Source organism: Narcine bancroftii, chromosome 3, assembly GCF_036971445.1.
Source record: "Narcine bancroftii isolate sNarBan1 chromosome 3, sNarBan1.hap1, whole genome shotgun sequence".
In the NCBI taxonomy this organism is placed as follows: domain Eukaryota; kingdom Metazoa; phylum Chordata; class Chondrichthyes; order Torpediniformes; family Narcinidae; genus Narcine; species Narcine bancroftii.
This window is the reverse complement of record NC_091471.1, coordinates 105,432,639-105,454,916: the sequence shown is the minus strand read 5'-3', so window position 1 is coordinate 105,454,916 and position 22,278 is coordinate 105,432,639. Positions and strand designations below refer to the sequence as shown.

Genomic DNA, 22,278 nt, shown 5'->3' with positions numbered 1-22,278 from the left:
TCTCATGTTACTTATTTATTGCAATAGAGAAGGAACCTAGTTGATTTGTCAGGCCCATGCTGCCTCCCAGCAGATTAATACTATCAGTCCCAATTCCCCTCACATACCCCTTAGCTCCCCTGTGAATCCTTTTCCATCTACCTATACTAGGGGAAGCCAATGAACATATCTGCACCTTTTTGGAACTTGAGAAGAAACAGGAACACTCAAAGAAAACCCTTGAGGTCATGGGGAAAATGTATAAACCCTACACAGAGAGCAGCCAAGGTCAGCACTGAACCTGGGTTGCTGGCTCAATGAGGAATCAATGCTAACCACTTATATTATATTCATTATTAAATGAATAAGAATTTATGTGTTATTATGTGAATGAAAAATGAAAGTTAAAATTATCAGATATCCATTCAAGACATCTAAAAGTGACATGCAAATCCCATTCAAGTTAATATGTGATTTGAAGAAGATCCTACAGGTGACAGACAGCCTTTCTATGTGTTCACTGGCTGTATCCTCAGCAGTAAAATTAGCAGATCTAGAGTAACTATCAAAGAAGACTCGGCAAGTTTTGCAGGGCATCTGAACTGGAGTGGTAACAATTGAAAGAGTGGCCTTTTCATGTAGCAAGTGATGTGCCATTCAGGCAAGCTGCCTTGTCCTGGAGAGAGTTGATCCAGGCTGTACTGATCCAGGCAAGGTTGCCATGCTAACAGAATCCTGCTTGCATCTTGCCAGTTGAGGGAAGGCTTTGGATATGTTGATGCTAAGGCTATGTCTAGGTTAGACTGTTCCAACCAATTTGGGCATCAGTCCTCTGATGCTCATGAAGGCCATCTTACTTGGCCCAGCCAGGCTGCCTGAATTTTATGGTAGCCAATGTTATGCTCGTTTTCCGCATTTTTTCTGTCCCTGGGAGAAATTATTTTCAAATGAATGGCTGGGTAAATTGCTATTGTTCGCTGTCGGCTGGCTTCCTTCCCAAAGAACGCATCATTAATGACTGTATTTGTGGTATTAATATTTATGGTTTTCAAAGGTAGAATTTGAACTCACTTGGATCGATTATGCAGAATCATTGCTATTAGGTCATGATATCCTTCCAGCCTCTGGTCCAGAATCAGAATTTATTGTCATGAAGAACTCACAAAATATATTGTTTTGCGGCAGTGTCACAGTGCAAACATTCATGTAAACCACCTTACAACAATAAATAAATAAATCGAGACTAGTGCTCAAAAAGTATGCCAATGACTGGATGTGATACCTTTCCTTCATACTTGCAAAGAAGTACTGCATGTAACCATTGGAAACTGAACATTGTTTTTTGATTAAAATACATGGGATGATTCACAAATCAGAATTTATTGTCATGAGATTTGCTGCAGGATCATAGTGCAACATTCTTATTACAACCATCTTACAATATTACTATAAAAAATATAAAAATAATAGAGCACAAAAAGTAAGGCAGTGTCCTTGTTCATTGATTATTCAGGAATCTGATGGCCGTGGGGAAGAAGATGTTGTGCAGGTTCCTGCACCTTTTTCCCAGTGATAGCAGAGTGGAGGGCCTGGGTGGTGGGGGTCTTTGAAGATAGAGGCTACTTTCTTAAGACACCGCCTCACGTAGACGTCCTCAATGGAGTGAAGTGTGGTGCCTGTGATGTCGTAGGTTGAGTTAACAACCCTCGAGTTTATTCTTGTCCTGAGAGTTGGTGCCTCCATACCAGGCAGTGATGCAACCAGCCAGAATTCTCTCCTTGGAACACCTGTAGAAGTTTACAAGAGTTTTTGGTGATCTACCGAACCGCCTCAGACACTTCACAAAGTATAGGCACTGACGAGTCTTCTTTGTGATTGTATCAAGGTGGAGGCTCCAGGACAGATCCTTGGAGATGTTTGACACCCAGAAATTTAAAGTTTTTGACCCTCTCCACTACTGAGCCTCAATAAGGGCTGGGTTGTATTCCCCTGACTTCCCCCTGAAGTCCACAATCATCTCCTTGGTTTTGCTGACATTGAGTGCAAGGTTGGTGTTGTTACACCATTCAACAAGCTGATCTTTCTCCCTCCTGTACGCTTCTTCATTCCCGTTTGTGATTCTGCCAACAACTGGTGTCATCGGCATCATGTAGATGTTAAATGGGAAATCAGTAGATGACTGCAGTTCTCCTCAGTCATGATATTACTGGAAGAGACAACCCATGTTGGAAAGTCATGGCGCTTGATGGCTTTTTTTACATTGTTGTAATTTCAAATGAATTGTGAATTCAAAGTGATTCATTGTTACTCGGACAATGTTCTTCATAGTCTAGATATGGGTGTGGCTGTAGCAATATTCTTTTAGTAATAAGCAAGAATTTAAGTAGAAAGTGTCGGTGCTTTCGCACATTAGAGCTAAATGTACTACAGATATGTATATTTACAAAACATCTACTGTCATCCAATAATAAGGACTACAATGAAACATTGCATTTTTCATTTTGCTACTTGTGGTGAATGTCTGCCTGTCTCCCCTCTGGTGAGCCTTGCTGTACTAACATTGGCTGTGCATTATCTCTACTGTTAGGACACTCCCCTTGGGTATAACTGTGTATGCACCTATTGTCTTTCATTATTGTACCATGAGTTTCTGCTAATAAACGCCATGATTATTGTTTGACCACATCGTCTTTATCTACTTCATCAACTGGCACTTCAATTTTATTAGCAGAAATTGATGCAGCACTCAAGCCATTCTGCCCCGAGGGCCATAGAAATTTTCAATCACGGGATTGCTTGTTTTGATTACTACATGGCTCGAAACAACGTGGTCGATGAGGCGATACAATGGGGCCACCTGAACTCTCTGCTGGGTGAGGTCCCTTTCACCGTAACGCAAGGAGCTACCGCTCTGGCTATAGCCCGGGAACGTCTGACTGCGTACTATGCAGTGCCACGGAATGTGGTGCTGGCTCGACATTAGTTGCTGACTAGATGACAGAAACCCGGGGAAAGTGATGCTGCCTATGCAATGGCCCTTGACTCGCTGGCAAACAAATGTGATGTCAGGGCAGTCAATGTGCAACAACACCACAATACCTTGAAGCTGGATGCTTTTGTCAACGGGATTGACTCCAGTTACAACTGACAGAGGCTGCTGGAGACAGAGCCCTTAACCTACGACCAGGCAGTCACTCTAGCCAAAACACTGAGAAGTGCCATGCCAGTGAAATGCTAGAAACCGAAAAGGAAACATCCAGGAGTGCTGGAACCCCAAAGGAAAGAAAAATGCTACTTCTGTGATAAGAGCTGGCACCACAGACAGAAGTGCCTGGCTCAATTTGCAACCTGCAGCTATTGTGAGAAATTCGGCCACTTTGCTAAAGCGGGTAAGGCGAAAAGTACTCCCACTGATAAGAAGAAGAAGAGAAGCACAAAGAAAATGCATCCTGGAGCCACAGGAATGGAAGACAACGGTGAAAAGGGGGAATCTTCAGACAAGCAGGCTGAATTGAATTCAAGTGATGGCGAGGTGAGATCCCCTGTGATAGCTCAATTGACTCCAAAGCTTGGGGGATGTTACGGAATGGAATGGTCGACTATGAAGGGGGAGGTGTATGGAGAGACTCTTGATTGTCTAATAGACTCGGGGAGTACATCCACAAGAGAGTTGCCAGAGCCTTAAATTTGCGAAGATATCCAGTGAACCAAAAGATATCGATGGTTTGTAGTGAACTTACAAAAACTGTATGGGACAAGTGTAAAGTTACTTTAAATTTGCAGGGACATTGCCTTGCTGATGTTTGGCTCTTTATTATGCCAGAGCTCTGCGCCCCTGTGTTACTGGGGTTAGATATTCAATCTCAGATGAACAGTGTAGTGTTAAATTTCGGTGGGCCACTACCCACACTTACCCCACGCTAGTTACTGCGGTCTGTCCATATTAAAGATCTAAGCTCCCTCCCTTTTCAGTGATTACTCCCTGAGTGTCAGCCAATTGCCACTAAGAGCCGTTCCTTCAGCAAAGAGGATCGTGAATTTATCAAAGCGGAGACCCAGAGACCACTTAAAGAGGGAGTAATTGAACCTAGTAAGAATCCGTGGCGGACCCAAATGGTAGTCATGAAAAATCACACTAAGAGATGACTGGCTATTGACTACAGCCAGACAATCAACTGTTACACTAACCTGGATGCCTAACCCCTGCCATGCATCAATAAAATGATTAATCAGATAGCGCAATACAAAGTGTACTCCATTATCGACCTCAAAGCAGCTTATCACCAAATCCCCATAAAGAAAAGAGAACGGCCCTATATGACTTTTAAGGCTGATGGGGGGCTATACCAGTTTAAAAGGTTACCTTTTGGGGTCACTAATGGTGTGTCCATGTTTCAGAAGAAAATGGATAGGATTGTTAGGACGTATGAGTTACAGAGTATGTTTCCCTATCTGGATAATGTCACTATCTGTGGGAAAACAGGCTGAGCACGACAACAACTTAAAGAAATTTTTAGCAACAGCTAAAGAACTCAACCTTACATTTAATGAGGGCAAATGTGTGTTCAACACAACATAGCTACCTATTCTGGGCTACATTGTCCACAAGGGCAAAATCTGCCCCGACCCAGAAAGAATGGCCTACCTTAAGAAGTTACCACCCCCAGACTCAGCAAAAGCCCTTAAAAGGAGTAAGGGATTATTTTCCTACTACTGCAAATGGGTTTGGGACTACGTCAAGAAGGCACACCCTCTGTTTGACACTTTTCCTTGGCTTTGAAGGTTTTCGAGAGAATTAAAGCTGATATTGCCAAAGCTGCACTCTCGTCCATTGACGAGGATGTCCCATTCCAAGTGGAAACTGATGCCTCAGATTGTGCCTTGGCAGGAACCCTTAATCAAAAGGGCAGACCTGTGGCATTCTTCTCCTGCACATTACGCAGACCTGAACTTAAACATCATGCCATTGAAAAAGAAGCCCAGGCTATTATTGAAGCTGTTCGCTACTGGAGACTCTTTCTAGAGGGCAGAAAATTTACTCTTGTCACTGATCAGAAATCTGTAGCCAACATGTTCAGTACTAAACACAAAAGTAATATCAAGAATTTTTAAGATGGCACACTGGCAAATAGAACTCTCAACTTATAATTATGAGATCCAGTACAGACCGGGCAGGTTAAATGATCCCTCTGACACATTCTCACAATCTGCTGGTGGTGCTCAGCTGGAGGGGTGTGATAGTACAGATCTATCACCAATGTATATAGTGTATATAGTTACAGTATCTAGACTGTGCTTACAGCGATTGGCTGAGAGCTTAGCCACGCCTAAAAGGGTTGTGTCCCTAGCTAGGTCGGATCATTCCGGACTGGTCGGCCACCTGTGAAGAGCTCCTGTCTTTTGCTAATAAAAGCCTTGGTTTGGATCAACAAGTCTTTGATTCTTTCGACGAGCTCTACAAAGGGCTAAAAGAGATCTATAGCAGACTGTGCCACCCAAGAGTCACAAGGTTCTTCCACTACATAAGGGCTAACAACCTTCCTGACTCTGAAAGAAGTCAGGAAACTGACTAAAAGCTGTCCCATTTGTGCAGAATGCAAACCCCAATACTTCAAAGTTCTGGAGGCCATTCTCATCAAGGCAACCCGACCTTTTGAGAGGATTAGCTTAGATTTTAAAAGACCGTTAGCTTCCAACAACAAAAATGTATATTTCCTTACTGCAATTGACGAATATTCCAGGTTTCCCTTTGCAATAACCTGCCCTGACGTCTCTTCAGCGTCTGTCATTAAGTCACTTGACAGAATTTTCAGCATTTTTGGTTTTCCCAATTACATTCACACTGATAGAGGCTCAGCATTCATGAGCACTGAACTGTGGTGAGCCCTGCTACAGAAGAGGATTGCCACCAGCCGTACCACGAGCTACAATCAACAGGGCAATGGGCAGGTCGAAAGGGCTAATGCTACAGTCTGGAAGACTGTTAAACTTGCTTTAAAAACACATGGTTACCCGGTAGCAGAAGGTGCTGCCTGAGGCAGCATTCTATTCTACATTCTATTCGGTCATTATTGTGTCCTGCAACAAATAAAGCACCTCATGAACGTATGTTTGCCTTTCCTAGGAAATCAGGAACTGTGATGGACTGGCCAGTCTGTTTATCTGAGCCTGGAACCACACTGCTGAAGAGCCATGCTTGGGCGCATAAAACAGGCCCCCTAGTCCAACCAGTTCAGCTACTGCATACCAACCCCAACTACGCTCATGTTAAATTCCCAGACGGGAGTACTGACACTGTACCCCTAAGAGATCTGGCCTCGCCTGGTTCGCCCCTTCTTCACACCCCATACTCAGAGTGAACCTGAGAGATTGGGCTTACCCCACCCCCAACCTATGACCCCTCGTAAGCCTTCAGATGGCCATGCCTCATGCTGGCGATTCTGGAGCGGGTCCAAAAGTCAGTCCTTCCCACATTACAGACCCAAGACCTGTACCAGTTCCCAAGGTTGCAAAGGAGCCACCTATTTTGAGAAGAAGCACCAGAATTCGTAAACAACCTGATAGGCTGACATATTCATGAAACATCTCATTATATTTTGATTGTTTGCTGGATACTGGTGTATTTTGGCTATTAGAATATTCTCAATGCCAAACATGGTATCCATGTATCACTTGCTTCAGCCTTTCCAAGCAGCTGTCCTTTTGATTTTAACCTTTTTTCTGCCGGGGGGAGATGTGGTGAATGTCTGCCAAGCTGCCTGTCTCCCCTCTGGCGAGCTTTGTTGTACTAACGTTGGCTGTGCTTTATCTCTACTGTTAAGGACACTCCCGTTGGGTATAACTGTGTATGCACCTATTGTCTTTCACTATTGTACCATGAGTGACTGCTAATAAAAGCCATGATTATTGCTTGACCACATCGTCTTTGTCTACTTCAACAACTGGCACTTCACCACTTTAACCACAGCTGTGGAAAATTCCAAAGCAATCAAGCATAACTTCTTGAAAATGAGGATTGAAAGTTTAATTCAGATTTACTGTCGGAATATTTTCATAATATCATATATAATATTCCAGACTTTAGACATGATAGAGCGGGGAATGAAAGGAGAAGGGGCGGCATTGCTCATCAGGAAAATATCACAGCTGTGCTCTGGCAAGATAGACCAGAGGGCTCTTCTACTGAAGCTATATGGGTGGAGCTGAGGAATGGGAACAGTATGACCATATTCATGGGGCTGTATTATAAACCACCCAACAGTCAATGAGAATTGGATGAGTAAATCTTAGAGAGATAGTAGACAGCTGTAGGGAACATAAAGTTGTGATAGTAGGAGATTTTAATTTTCTGCCTATTGGCCGGGAATCGCATACAGTAAAAGGGCGGGAGGCTTGGAGTTTGTCAAATGTATTTAGGAAAGTTTGCTAAATCAATATATTGAGGTACCAACTAAAGAGAGAGGCAATACTGGATCTCCTATTAGGAAACAAGACAGGACAGATGACAGAAGTATGTGTAGGGGAACTTTTTGAGTCTAGTGATCAAAATGCCAAGTTAATTATGGAGAAGGATAGGTCTGGGCCTCAGGTTGAGATTCTAAATTGGAGCAAGATCAATTTTGTGGAAGTGAGAAAGGATCTAGACTGCATGGATTGGGATAAATTGTTTTCGGGCAATGATGTATGATGTGAGTGGTAAAAGGGAGACCTTCAAAGGTGAAATTCTAAGAATGCAGAGTGCATATGTTCCTGTTAGGATTAAAGGCAAAGTTAACAGGCATAGGGAACCTAGGTTTTCAATGGATATTGGGGATTTGGTTCAGTAGAAGAGAGAGGTATATAGCATGTATAGGCAACATGGAGCAAATGAGGTAATGAACAGTATAACAAAATGCAAGAAAAAACTCAAGAAAGAAATCAGAAAAGCTTAAAGAAGACATGAGGTTTCTTTGGCAGATAATGTGAAGGAAAATCCTAAACGATTCTACCGATATATTAAGAGCAAAAGGATATGAAGAGACAAAATTGGTCCCCTTGAAGATCAGAGTGGTTGGCTATGTATGGAGCCAAAAGAGATGAGGGAGATTGTTAATGGATTTTTTGCATCAATATTTACTCAGGAAAGAGGCACAGAGTCATGGGAAGTAAGGAAAACAAGCAGTGAGGTCATGGAACCTACACAGATTAAAGAGGAGGAAGTGCTTGCTCTCCTAAAATGAATAAGGGTGGATAAATCCCCAGGTGCTGACAAGATATTCCTTTGAACCTTGAGGGAGACTAATGTAGACATTTCAGGAGCTCTGGCAGAAATATTTAAAATGTCCTTCACCATGGGTGTGGTGCCAGAGAATTGGAGGGTAGCTCATGTTTGTCCATTGTTTAAAAATAAGGTTACAAAAGTAAACCTGGAAATTATAGGCCAATGAACCTGGTGTCAGTAGTAGATAAATCATTAGAAGGTGTCCTAAGAGATCAGATATACAAGTATTTGGATAGCCAAGGACTGATTATGGATAGTCAACATGACTTCGTGTGTGGTATGTCTTGTTTAGCCAATCTGATAGTTTTTCGAGGAGGTTACCAGAAATGCTGATGAAGGAAGGGCTATGGTTGTTGTTTTCATGGACTTTAGTAAGGCTTTTGACAAGGCCTCTGTTGGTTTGAGAAGAGTATCAGGTTCAGTGGGTACACAGAGAGACAAGTCTGGACACAAGGGTTTGTAATCACACATAACTTTTATTAACACACAACAATTTAAAGAAGAGCGTGGGAAAATCATAACGGGAATAATATATACGCACAATTTATAAAAGAGTGTTGGTAAACATTAAATGGCAGGTCACATACTGGTTGTAATTGGGCAGGGTTTTCTTGAGTCAGGCCTTGGGGTAGGCCTTCTCTTGTTTACGGACCACATCATGCAGCTCCACCAATGCTTGTCAGTTGTTTGTATTCGGCATCGGGAGGGATTATAAACTCCAGTGAGAATCATTGAGGAGAACTCTTGGGGTAGGTAGAAGGGTTTGCATTTAATCAAGATCATATGATCAGAACCTTTCCACTTATAAATCAAAAATGCAGCCTCTTAGTTAATTTGATCCATGAATGATCATGTTTTCTTATGACATTGCCAAAATTCAGAACAGAAGACCTGCTACGTGAAGAGATGGCTAGAGCAGTGATTTGGTAATACTGCTTTAAGTAATTGACAATAGCAGTTGGTACTTCAGTCTGAAAGATTTTAATATACAACTTTGGTCAGACCAGTCCATTTGAACTCCTATCTCAAGTGAAGTTCTGGTTGAAATCTCCTGAATTGTACAGCATGAAGGCCATTAATTGAACAAATACTTTTATCCCTTCCCTAGCATTTCAACGTTAACTATAGATAAATCCACATACATTACTGTTCCTCAAAATATTTATCTTTTCAACACAGGTGGATGCCCATGGAAATATTCTCCTGACTACTCTTGAAATTCGAAATGAAATCACAGGTTCCGAAGTGTTGATGAATATCAATGATCCAAGAACCACCATGTTTTCTTATGACAGTGCTGGCATACAGCACAGAAGACCAGCTGCAAGCAGGGATGGCTATGGTAGAGGTGCATTAGAAAGACACATGGTTCAGAAGAAGGGACGCTTACGACGACGGACGTCACAACTGAAAATTAAAATCCCAGATCTGGCTGATGTTAACGCCATAGACAGGTGGTCTCGGGTGGTCTTTCCTGTCACATTTGGGTTTTTTAACTTGGTGTACTGGCTTTACTATGTGCACTAGCTTAATTATTATGTACTGTACTCTTAAATTTCCTCATTTTCTTTTATTAACCCTTAATGAACTGTAATCGTGATATAGCATCAACTTCAAGGTAAGATATTCAGCCCTATTATTGTTTGAAGGATAAAAATACATATTGAGTTTGTCAATGAACTTGTGTCTAATGACTATGAATGGTTTGGTTTTAAAATAAATTACCACAGCTCAATATTTAAATCCTAGCCATAGCTATCCAGTACCTTCTGTTTAACTATAAAACAAATTTTGTTCCTTTATACAGTATGTAAGCATATCTGCAATATTCTCTGCCCTTCCTACTGGGACTTAAGGGTACTGACCATGCTAAATCATAGTTATAAAATCCTGGCTACTGTTGATGATATTAGTAGGCAAAAGTTTATTGCTGTTGAATTCTCTAGGTTCTATTTTAAATTGTGTTGGCCATTTTATTTTGAAAGAATTAATATCAGGTAATCTTCAAAGTAATGCAGCCATTCAACTGCTATTAACAGCAACTTATTCATCCCCAATTCCCATCAGATCAGGTGTGTGGTACAGCAATTACACTAACAGTCATGATTCTGCAGAAGGGGAGACCTAATTAGCATTCAAAGATTGGAGCTCTCATGTCTCCATCCCTCTAAATCACAGCTTGTGTCCCCATGCAGCTCCTCACTCTCACTAGCCCCATTTTTATGCCTCTGCTCCGCCATCACCCAACGCTCAGTCCCCAGAATCCTTGTTAAAGTTCTTGAATGCCATCCAACCTTCCGATCACAGTTCTGAATCACAGCCCCAGGCAAGAGGCACCCTTTTCCCATGTGACCAGGAACCAGTGTCCTTTTGTTTTCCTTGAACCTGTGTATTGAATGAATACACGTATGAGACCAAAATTCTGACTCGCTTGAGCCACACAGGTACATAAAATGTAACTACAACAATACCATAGTATAAATTAAATTACTACAAAATGACATGAAGCAGAAATGGAGATAATAATTATAACTAAATATTCACTGTTGAATTAATGCAAAAAACAACATTTCTATGGTGCCAACTGGTTCATCTCCACCATGTTCTAGTTCCTCTTCTCAATTGCTTCCAGCCTTCTCCAAATTATAATCTTCCAGCACATCCCATTTACTGCCCAATCGCCTTAATGCTGACTGATTCTCAACTATTGTTCATGCTGCCACCTCCAGTCAAACTATGATTCAAAATTGTCAGATACTTAAGATTGTGCAAGTAGACCATTGCTATTAAGGTTAGCAAATCCTCGAGAAAGCAGGTTTTGCCAGATTTTCCCCATCCTGGCAGTCTCCCCCACACAATCCGTACCTCCCTTCTAAAAGCAGGTATAAGAATTTCCAGGAAGTTATAGAACTATAACATGCAGAGTTTATTACTTCTACTTTGCCTCACTGATCTAAACTTGCTCTCCAAATAGTTTATAACCCATACATGTCTTTTTCCTTCCCACAGAGCACTTCTTTGTCACTTGGCTTCCTGGTATGACAAACATGCCCACTATATGAAACTTTCTATGTTGAAGCGTTATTCTGGTTCCATCAAGGCGTAAACTGAAACAACTATAGCTTATTTTACATAGGATTGCCAAAAGCAAGTGATAAAGAAATTCTGCAGTGTATCATTTTGTCAAAGTTCTTTTTTGAAATCCGTAGCAATTTTCAAACCCTTTTATGCTTTACCCATTTTCCTTTTTCATATCTGTTCCTTTCCCGTCTCTAGAATTTGAACAAACAGAATCAACCCCAATTCTCTTCACACATTTCACTTTTTGGGGAAATAAGATGGCAGACTTTGATTTTAATGTGATTATAATTGCTTCACTGTTATTAGTGAACAAATGATCATATCATAATATGCTTCTGTGCACTCTAGCTTGTCAACATGAGAATTGGCACTGAAATTGGATGGGTTGTTTTATGCCATTTCTTTATTTTGTAGTTAAATTTACAATCAGATGTACCCTGTGATTTTTAAATGTAAGAATCAACCATGGAACATATTCACCCTTTCTGCTGCACAAATGATTATTGAAACTCGTTTTATTTTAGTCAGCAATGTTGCACTTTTGATGCCCCCAGCTTAAGTTTACCCAGACAACTTTAACACTTGCAAGAGTGAATTTCATATATTCTTCCCATCCACTATTTGAAATAAAATCAATGCATTATTTATTCACACATTTATAATGTTATCATAATTACCAAATGAAAAATTCTTCCCAGATTATTCTTCTCATTATATCTTAAATTTTGACAGGAGTGGAAAAAGAAAACAATCTATTTTATGTCCAGTTTCAGGTACCAAAGTTTTATATTCAATTATGCCATTATTGAAATTTCATAAGGATTTAGTCAGGAACAAACTGATTTTATAGCTGTATTTGCCCTATACATGGCTGAATATAGTGCCTTAGATACTTATTAAGTCATATGTATATATATATATATATATATATATAAAAGAATAACTGAAGTATACAGTTCAACATTTTCCTTGATATAACTTTTTTATAATCATGTAATAACCACCACACATACATTGAAAACTAATGTGCCAAGTAATCTTATATATTCTGGTTTAAAATTCATCTTTTGTGTTTAATCCTGAGACATAACACCTTGATCTGCACTAAAGAATATGACAAATCTTGGTCAGGTATGAAGGTTAAGTGGTTCACTGTACCAGCCATGGTTATAGCATGCAGTTTTTGTTGTCAAAATCCAGTCCTCTAACTACGGGTTTAATATCACTTAATACAATGAGACAAAACAATTGGACAAAACGTGTTATATGCTATAAGACATAAATTGACTGTGACACTGGGTTTTAGGACCATTAAAATATTCACTTGTAAACAGTGAGTGCTTATGACATACTTCAAGAACAAATTTTTATACCACAGCTGACAGGCATGTAAATTTGTAAATATATTTTAAACACTGAATTTGTTTTTTTTTGATTTGTGCTTTATACATCAAGTAGTGCATTTTAGCCACTAAAAATAGTTTTGGCTTTGACATGAAATGCGAGTTGTTGTCCAAAGGTTGCAAATTTAATTAATTTCAAACCTTTGTCTATCTTCTGTATTTAAAATTCTATCCATGGAGTTAGAGAATGATTTCTTCTCGATCAAAATCTGATTCTTGATAAAAATTCCTGCAGTCAGGTTTTACTAGTTGCAATTCATTCAATCCTCAGATTATGTCTGAAGACCTAAATAAATAATAGAGCAGAGTAAACACTAATCGAAGATTTAGTATCATGCAAATAGAGAATACTATACATTTTCATTTAGTGAAATATTAAAGGATTTGAATACTGACTAGATCTGATCAACAGTTGTTGCCTTGTCTGCAAGCTAATTGTCGACATATAGACCAGCCACTCAAAAGTTAAAAATAGTGTAGCATATACTGAGACTATATTTCAGTGCGATCCTCTCTTAAATGTCTGTGATAACATCCTAAAAAGTAAGAATGGCAAATACTCTGTTTTTAACTTTAATTATAATTATAATTATAGAAATATAATTACTATATTAGCTACGTTAATGCAATGAGTATCTGCAATGGTGAACTATGACAGGACTGTGGGGAATTTTCCACATCACTGCCTGAGTAATAACACAGTAGAGTAGATTATTCCAGTGCTGTTGAAGAGCCCCATTTTTATTTGATTGATATCAACTGAACACAAAACAGGCCCATTTTAGAACAACCAATTAACCCATCCCTTGAATAAGTTTAAAACATTCAACATGAACCCATAAAATCATGCAATTGATGTTATAATTGGATTGGCACATATTTTATTAGCTGTGACATAATTTTACCAAAAGTTAATAAAGAATTCAGTATGAGAATGTGATATGTGATACATGTAGTATTTAACTCATAAAATTTAAAAATAGGGTGAAGAACTGTCATAAAATGACCTTAAAACCATCATATTTAAGCATAACTGATCTAAAATATATCATTTTGAGCTGGAAATAGTTCTTTGTCCACTAGCACAACATAGTGCAAATATAATCAGCTATATTAATTTCTATTCAAGACAATGGAGACAAACCTAGTGAAGCAGTGGCATCAGACCATTGATATTAATCAGTAGAAGCCGACTCTGCCCATGAAAGCCATGCTGCCCAATTACACATACCAACCTTGGAGAGTGGGAGGAAATCGGAGCCCCTCGGGAAAACACACAAAGGTCACAGGGAGAATGTAGAAACTCCAAACAGGCAGCGCCAGATTCAAACCTGGGTCACTGGTGCTATTAGAGTGTTGTGTTAACTGCTGCACTAACTGGATTTCTGGCTTCTAACCTCACCCTTCAAAAAATAAGTGGTAAGAGTGGCTGGGCCCATTTGAGATCACTGGCTTCTCTGACATTCAAGGATTGATGCACATTGATACACAACTTTCAAACCCTCAGAGTTAGCTAGAAGTGAAATGAATACAGAAATATCAAAAATATAATAACCTTGCTTAGCAAATAAATTACTTTGTGATAATCTTTCTTTCTGTTTAATCATTCATTAGTATCAATGTTTAGCATTTCTGCGTATGAAATTAATCAATATTCAGTTAAAGAAGAAATTAAATCTTTGGAGAGAGGAGACAGAACAGAAGATATAAAGTCCCTGTGGGTAGACTTAAGAAACTCTAAGAGTAAAAAGACTCTGATGGCCTCGAAATAGTGACCAGGATATTGTTGCAATCTACAGAAGGAGATAGAGAAGACATGCAAAAAGGACAATGTTCCATTAGTCATGGGAGATTTCAATAAGCAGGTTGATTAGGAAAACCATGTTGATGCTTGATTCCCAAGAGATCAGGGTGGCTTCTTAGAACAGCTTGCAGCTGAGCCAACCAGGGAAATGGCAATTTTAGATTGAGTAATGTGTAATGAAAAAGTATTGATAAGGGAGCTGATGTTAAGGGAACCCTGAGGAGGCAGTTATCATAATATGATAGAATTTTCCCTGTAGTTTGAGAGGGAGAAATTGCATTTCAATGTGTCAGTATACCAGCGGAATAAAGGAGACTATTAAAAAGGAGAGTAACTAGCCAAAGTTGATTGGAAACGCACACTAACAGGGAGGACAGCAGAGCACCAATGGCTGGACATTCTGCAAGAAATAAGAAAATAAGGCAGGACAGGTATATTCCATAAAAAAAGAAATATTTGAATGGAAAAATGAAACAACTGTGACTGACAAGAGAGATCAAAGCCAAAGTGAAAGCAAAGGAGAAGGCATACAAGGAAGCAAACATTGGTGAGAAGATAGAGAACTGGACGCTTTTAAAAGCATACAGAAGGCAACTAAGAAGTTTGTTGGAAAGGAAAATGTTAAATTTGAAAGGAAGTAAATAATATCAAAAATGATACTAAAAGGGATAAGAGATAGAGATTCCCTTACCTACACTGAATATGTCCTGTATGCAAGGTACGAGTGTGAGGTGTGGAGGGTTAGAGGGAGGAGGGGTGGGGGAAAAAAATGACTTGAACTTGGCAGTTGAATTTGTACATAGCTATAATTATATTTGTAAATATTTGAAAATGGCAACTGAGTTTAAATTTGAAAAATTATAAATAAAATATTCAAAAAAATCGATAGAGTTTTTAGTATATTAAAAGTAAAAAAGAGACAAGATTAGATTTAGGACTGATAGAAAATTATAGAAAAAGGAGATGGTAGTGGATGTGGTGTATTTGGACTTTCAAAGCCACATATGAGGCTGCTTAACAAGATGAGAATTATAGGGAAGATACCAGGAGGAGTGGAGCATTGGCTGATCAGCAGATAACAGAGGATGGGCATTCTTGTTGGCCAGTAATGTTTCACAGCAGTTAATGTTATTGATTTAGGTTGTGGAATAAATAGTTTTGTGTGCAAATAGTGATGAATAAACAGAGGCTGTAGAGAGACTTAGATGAGGAGAATGGGCAAAGAAGTGGCAAATAAAATACAATGTTGTCAAGTGTTTGATGTATTGGTAAAAGGAATAAAAGGGCAGATGGGGAGAAAATTCTAAAATCGGAGATGCAAAGGGACTTTGGCATCCACGTGTAGAAATGCTATAAAAATAAAACCTCCAGGTTGAGATGCAATGTTGGCGTTCATATCTAGACGAATGGGATATGAGAGCAGGGATGTTATGTTGAGGCTTTATAAGGCACTGGTGAGGCCTGATTTGGAGTTCTGGAGTCTTATTTAAGAAAGAATGTGAGAGGGTTCTGAGAAGATGCACAAGAATGATTCCTGAAATGAAGGGATTCATATATGAGGAACATTTGATGGCTCTTGGATGGTACTCTTTAGAGTTCAGAAGAATGAGATGGGACCGCATTTCAAATTTTGAAAGGTCTAGACAGAGTAGATGTGGCAAAGTCTTTTCCCATGATAGGAGAGTCAAGGACAAGAGGGCACAGCTTCAGGATTGAAGGGCATCCATTTAAAATAAAGATGTGGAGGAATTTCTTTAGCCAGAGATTGGTGAACCTCTGGAATTTGCTATCACAAGTGGCTGTGCAGGCCAGGTCATCGTGTATTTAATAAATAGATTGATAGGTATCTGAATAGTCAGGGTATCAAAGGTTATAGGGAGAAGACAGGAGTGTGAGGCTAAGTGGGAGAATGGATCAGTTTATGATGGAGTGGCGAAGTGGACTTGATAGGTTGAATGGCCTTTTTCTGCTCTTATCTTATGGTCATTTGGTTTAATTCATCTGGGATATCCATTCAATAATAGAATAGTGCTCTGTGACTATGAAACTATTTCCAAACTAAATATCTCCAGAGAAGTAAGTGATATAATGGTTCAACATTCCTTGAAAGTGGATTCCCATCTAGATAGGGTGGTGAAGAAGGCTTTTGGTATGCTGGGCCTTTATAAATCATAGCATAGAATATAGGAGCTGGGAGGTGATATTGAAACTGTTTAAGGCATTGGTGAGGCCAAGTTTGGAGTACTGTGTGTAGTTCTGGTCTCCAAATTATAGGAAGGATATAAATAAGGTAGAGAGGGTGCAAATAAGGTTTATAAAAATGTTGCCTGGATTGCATTATCTTGAATACAGAGAAAGATTGAGTAGACTGGGACTTTATTTGTTGGAGCGTAGAAGGTTGAAAGGGGAGATGATAGAGGTATTTAAAATTATGAAGGAAATAGATAGAGTAGATGTGAATACGCTCTTTCCCCTGAGGGTAGGGGAGATTGGAACAAGTTAAGGGTTGGGGGAAAAACTTTAGGAGTAATATAAGAGGATGCCTCATTCAGAGAGTGGTGGCTGAGTGGGATGAGGTAGCTGCAGCAGGGTCAATTCTGTCACTTAAGAGGAGATTACATGACTACGTGGATGTGGGGGGGTTGGAGAGTTATGGGCAAGGAAGTGGGTAGGTGGAACTAGTGGAGTTTTATGTAAATCATTGCAGACTAGAAGGCCCAATGTGGCCTGTTTCCGTACTGTAAATTGTTATATGGTTATATGCATTGTCCCAAATTTTTCATGGATGTATATTTAAAATTATATTTTAATTTGAATACTGCTAGTATTTACAGTAGATTTTACATATTCTGTTTCCATGAAGCCTAGATTCCCTGGACATAATGAAGTATGGATGTGGTGCATGCTGGCAAGAAATCTGGTTGATCTTCAATCCATTTCAATCAGCAGACTTCAAATGGAGTAATTTCTCTTTCAGGCATTCTCTGCCCCGCCCCCCCCCCCACCCACCCCACCCCACCCCCAATTCATCCTAGACAATCGAATTGACCCAGGCATTGAGTCATGAAGTTCTGAAGCATGGAAATAGGACCTTCAGCCCAGCTTGTCCATGCAAACCAAGGTAGGCCCATTTGTCTGATTGTGGCCCATATTCCTCTCAAACTCTCCTATGCTCCTCACTGACCAGACATCTTTTAAAACTGGACACAGCAAAATACCACTTAGCAAGCTTCCTACATAAACCATCAGAACATTGAAATTCTTCAGCTGTCCCTCATAGTAGGTCTGTCACCAAACTGTCATGATTCTTCCTTATCCATTGAAAAGTTTAGTTCAAAGTTACAATGATGGCAGGATGCAAAAAGGTTTAGCAGATTTAGACAGTTTTCTCTTTTATCAAAGACTAATAGTTAATGCCAAAAAAACACCTGTTCTTAGTTCCCTACATATTATATCAATTCAGTTGTATTTTCCTGAATTATTTTTAAAAGCAATCTTTGGTTTGCCTGGTGGCTCGTGCAACATCTTTACAATGGGGTTATTATGTAAGGAGTTTGTACTTTACCCCTGTGACTGCATGGGTTTTCCCCGGGGGCTCTAATTTCCACTCACTGTTTGAAATGTACCGGTGATGTAGGTTAATTGGGTGTAAATTGGGCGGCATGCACTCGTGGGCCAAAATGATTTGTTACCATGCTGTATGTCTAAATTTAAATCTAATGATAAATTGGTTTGGAACCTTTAAACTTTCAAATAACAGGTCATTTGATTTTATGAGTCAAATTAAGTGCTGATTTAAAACCAACGGTAATAATATCACCCATACGAGACTATCTGAATAAAATTAAAATGCCCTAATAGATGTTAAAGTTGTAATATCTAAATGTTTATGACAGCCTTAACAGCATTTACTACAGATTTAATTTTTAAAAATAACTTAGGAATGTGGCAGTCAGAAAAAAATAATATTCCAAAAACAAGCATCTCTTAAACATAGATGCTGACAATACTCTACAGTTCGCCCAGCATCTCACCTCAGATGCAACCTCAGATCGGCAATTTCCAAGATTTTCTGTTCTATTTCAGATTTCTTTCACCTGCAATTTCTCTGCTTTTGAATTAATGCCACTCAAGCATCTCTCCCTCAAATATATTCCTAAATTCATCCAGATATTTCCCACAAAATTGTATAGATTTTTTTCTTGACAATGGGTTTTGAAGAGGAGGCACCATTTTGTTTTTGGCTTCACTGATTCCCATTGCTTAATTTCTCAGTCAGTTAAGGGAGCAGTTTGTATCAGAATTTCCAAACCTACACAATGCTATTAACAATTTTATGCTGCAAGAGTGGCAAACTTCAGGTTGAATTTGTTCTTTAACGATAGGCTTATAGGTACATCATCATATCACAGGTTGCACTAAATATTTTTATACGGCAACAATACCCCTACCAGAAGTTATACATTTATTTCCCTTCCATTCTTTATTTTTGCAAATAGTTGCTGCAATAAATTGCAAGAAAATGGCATTTCAAAAGGCAAAGGAGGAAAAACCCAACACCCAACCCCAACCAACCAATTTTCCCATGCAACCGCTGCAACCGTGTCTGCCTGTCCCGCATCGGACTTGTCAGCCACCAACGAGCCTGCAGCTGACGTGGACATTTAATCCCTCCATAAATCTTCGTCCGCGAAGCCAAGCCAAAGAAAAGTACAACAATCACCAAATGACTATAAATTTACGTTTGCTGTCAGGGAAAATGGTTCCAGCAACTTCCGAAAATGTTTATTTACAAAGTACATCTTTTACATTGCAAAATAGTGCATATTGAATTATCCTTCACAATGAGATTCTGAAATGCATTATTTTCCACATTTAAAATGGTTGCACTCTGCAGTATTAGAAATTAATGTTAAAATGGCCATGTTAAATACTTTTGTAATTAGTAAGTTGATAAAAAAATATTGGGCAAAATCACCTCATATAATATCATTGGATTCATTACAAAAGTTTCATCATAAATTTAGTTCCCAAATGTCCAACTAAACATTTTATCTGTAAATACCAAATGACATTTAAAATGAGAGGTTGTGGCTACACTCTTTATTTTCATTTTAAACTCATATTTATACAAATGACCATGTTTTGGATTTTCTTTCAATGCATTTCGTATTATTATGGTAAAACTAGAGGACAGAGCTGATGTGGTAATTCATAACCCGCATGCAATAGTCTCCTGAGTTCATGTCATTCTAGATTAAAGCAAGTGCTTCTCTTCTCTATAAAAAGGGAACCCCACTGTGCATACCCACTTTTAACTTGAGACCTAATGAGAGCATGCAAAGCCACAGAACATGGTTATCAATTGCCATCAGGCAGATGAAATTCAGTCATTTATGTTAAAGTACAGCACTCTAGCCCATACGTTAGAACGTTGTACATAAGTGGCATTAATCAGAAACATACTGCATGCCTGCTTTCAGTAAAGTTCCATCAATTTAATCAATTAAAATGTTCATTAGGGAACACAGGGCATGTGTACTTTAAGTGTTAATCATTTTCTTATTAATTGCTTGTATTTGTGTGATTGAACACAAGTCATTTGCAAATCAGAACTTGATGCCAATCATTTCCTTTCTGTTCTTTGTGAAGCTTCATAAATAAGGGGTTGAGATCCGTTGTGTTTGATAAAATGGATCCTTTGAAATACCTTTAAATTTCTTCCATTTTTCTTAAATAATAGCGATCCCTTACTCTCACCATACTCAGAGCAGCATCCATTACCAACTTATTTATAGTAGTAAAGAAAACCATTTCCTGAAGGCTGATAGTTATCATTCACAGTTCATTAGATCATCTCCCACTCAGAATGCCTGCTAAGAATATTAGTGGAGCATACTTGTATTGGTTGCTTCTTTAGCCTGGACATTCGAGTATTGTGTAGAAGCAAAGTGTTCCTTCTCACATGGGAAAGCAACTTAGTTCTTTCAATTTATACAGACTGGCTCAAATTATTATTACTGGAAGCACTATAGAAGATTATTATGTCCCTACTTGTCAGAAATCGCCTCAAGGCATAGAGTCATAAAATTAAAATGGATAATTTCAAACTTCCCACTCATCATTTCTTACATAAATATATATATATATATAATCTTTTTAAATTCCTAATATTCAAATTTGTTTCTAATGGACACATTTTAATATGTTTAATCTTGCTGTTTTCACTTTATTAGGCAGAGAGATATAAAAAGTGAGCATACAAAAATGATCAGGATTATTCCATGAATTTTAAGAAGTCATTACAACAAACATTTCAATTAATCATTTACCAGTGGAAATGTGCTGGAAAAAATAGATTCATGCCTCTCTCAACCTTAAACAAATAAGAAAAGAGATTAACAGGAAAAAGTGTGATTTCAAAGTTAAACCAATGTTGATAATATCTGAAACAAAGGGGGAAGAGCAAAAAAAATGCTCTTAGACTTCCTCTTAATCCAATTAGAGGCTATACTATTTTTTTCATTTTTGTTCTGTCAAAGTCCAATGTGTCTGTTGAAAGGTTCTGCACTAAATGTTCGTATTTAGTCTCAGTGCATTTCAGTTTCAGAAACAAAAACAGTTTTCACTCAATTTAATTTCCATTTAACACTTTTACGAGTCATCAGGGCTATCTCAAGTTTATGCATCATTAAGTCACTGTGGTGGTACACCACTGGCCTACTGCACTGGGCAACACTTCTACCTGCAGGAGTATACCGTCGGCCTACTGCAGGGGGCAACTTCTGTGCCTGCACTAGTGTAAGGGGACAGGACAACACCTGGCCGGCTGTCAATCAGTTGGCCTCAAATTATCAAGCCCCACCCGGTCGGGTGTCAATCACCCTCCGGGATATAAGCCTGCGCCAATCTCCCGAAGCTCACCCAGAGTTACTGCAGCCACAGCCAACCTAGCTCAGTGGAAGTCTTTGTGGATTAAAGCCAAGTGTGTGTCTGATTCTGGCTAACAGCGCACCACAATTTAATCCACAAAATTTTCCCATGGCTGCCATGGAAAAACTCCTGAGCGCAGGGAGCCTCAAAGTCGACCCACACCACCCGGAAGCCCAGACACATTTCGAGATCTGGCAGCACGTGGTCGAGGCAATCATCGAGAAACACGAAGGCAGCATCCTGGACTCAGATTGGAAGAGGTTGGTCCTACTCTGGTCAAAGCTGGGACCTTCCAGGCAACCAAAGACTGCTCCACATACAAGAGCACAATGGACACTCTCGAGAACTTGTACAAGCCCCCCATGAATGCGGACTGTGCAAGGTACATCCTCAACACCCGAGCCCAGCAACCCAGGGAGACGGTTGAATCTTACCTGGGACATCTGCGAGTGTTGGCCCAACCGTGTCTGGCTGAACATGGGGTAGGTGCAGAGGAGGTCGAGAGGCTGATCCGGAACACCTTCGTCTGAGGGCTATGCTCGAGGGCCATCCGGCAGAAGCTGCTGGAAGACAATAACTATGCCCTAACCAAGACAGTGGAAGTGGTCCAAACCCTGGAAGCGACAGCCCTGCACATCGAAGCCTTCGATTCCAGATTCACGCAGGCTACCTCATGGCCCTCTCACACTGCAGCTACAACCCCAGAATGAGCTGGGGAGGAAAATGTCGCTGCAGCAGGTGCCCGGCGCCCCTGTAAGTACTGTGGTTCCTGGTGTGGGTCAGACTGAAGATCGCGCTAAATCTGCCCCGGCTAGGAA

At 39.6% G+C, this 22,278-nt stretch overlaps 1 protein-coding gene across 3 annotated transcripts in view; it reads left to right on the top strand.

Annotated features, from left to right (window-relative positions):
- LOC138757450 (gamma-aminobutyric acid receptor subunit beta-1-like) overlaps positions 1–9,882 on the top strand; it is a 136,907-nt gene extending 127,025 nt beyond the window's left edge. For all 3 annotated transcript variants that reach the window (XM_069924740.1, XM_069924739.1, XM_069924738.1), the window contains exon 7: positions 9,419–9,882. In XM_069924740.1, coding sequence (XP_069780841.1) covers positions 9,419–9,766 — 348 coding nt within the window. In that variant the 3' untranslated portion in view covers positions 9,767–9,882. The remainder of the gene's footprint in view (positions 1–9,418) is intronic.
- The last annotated feature ends 12,396 nt before the right edge of the window (positions 9,883–22,278 follow it).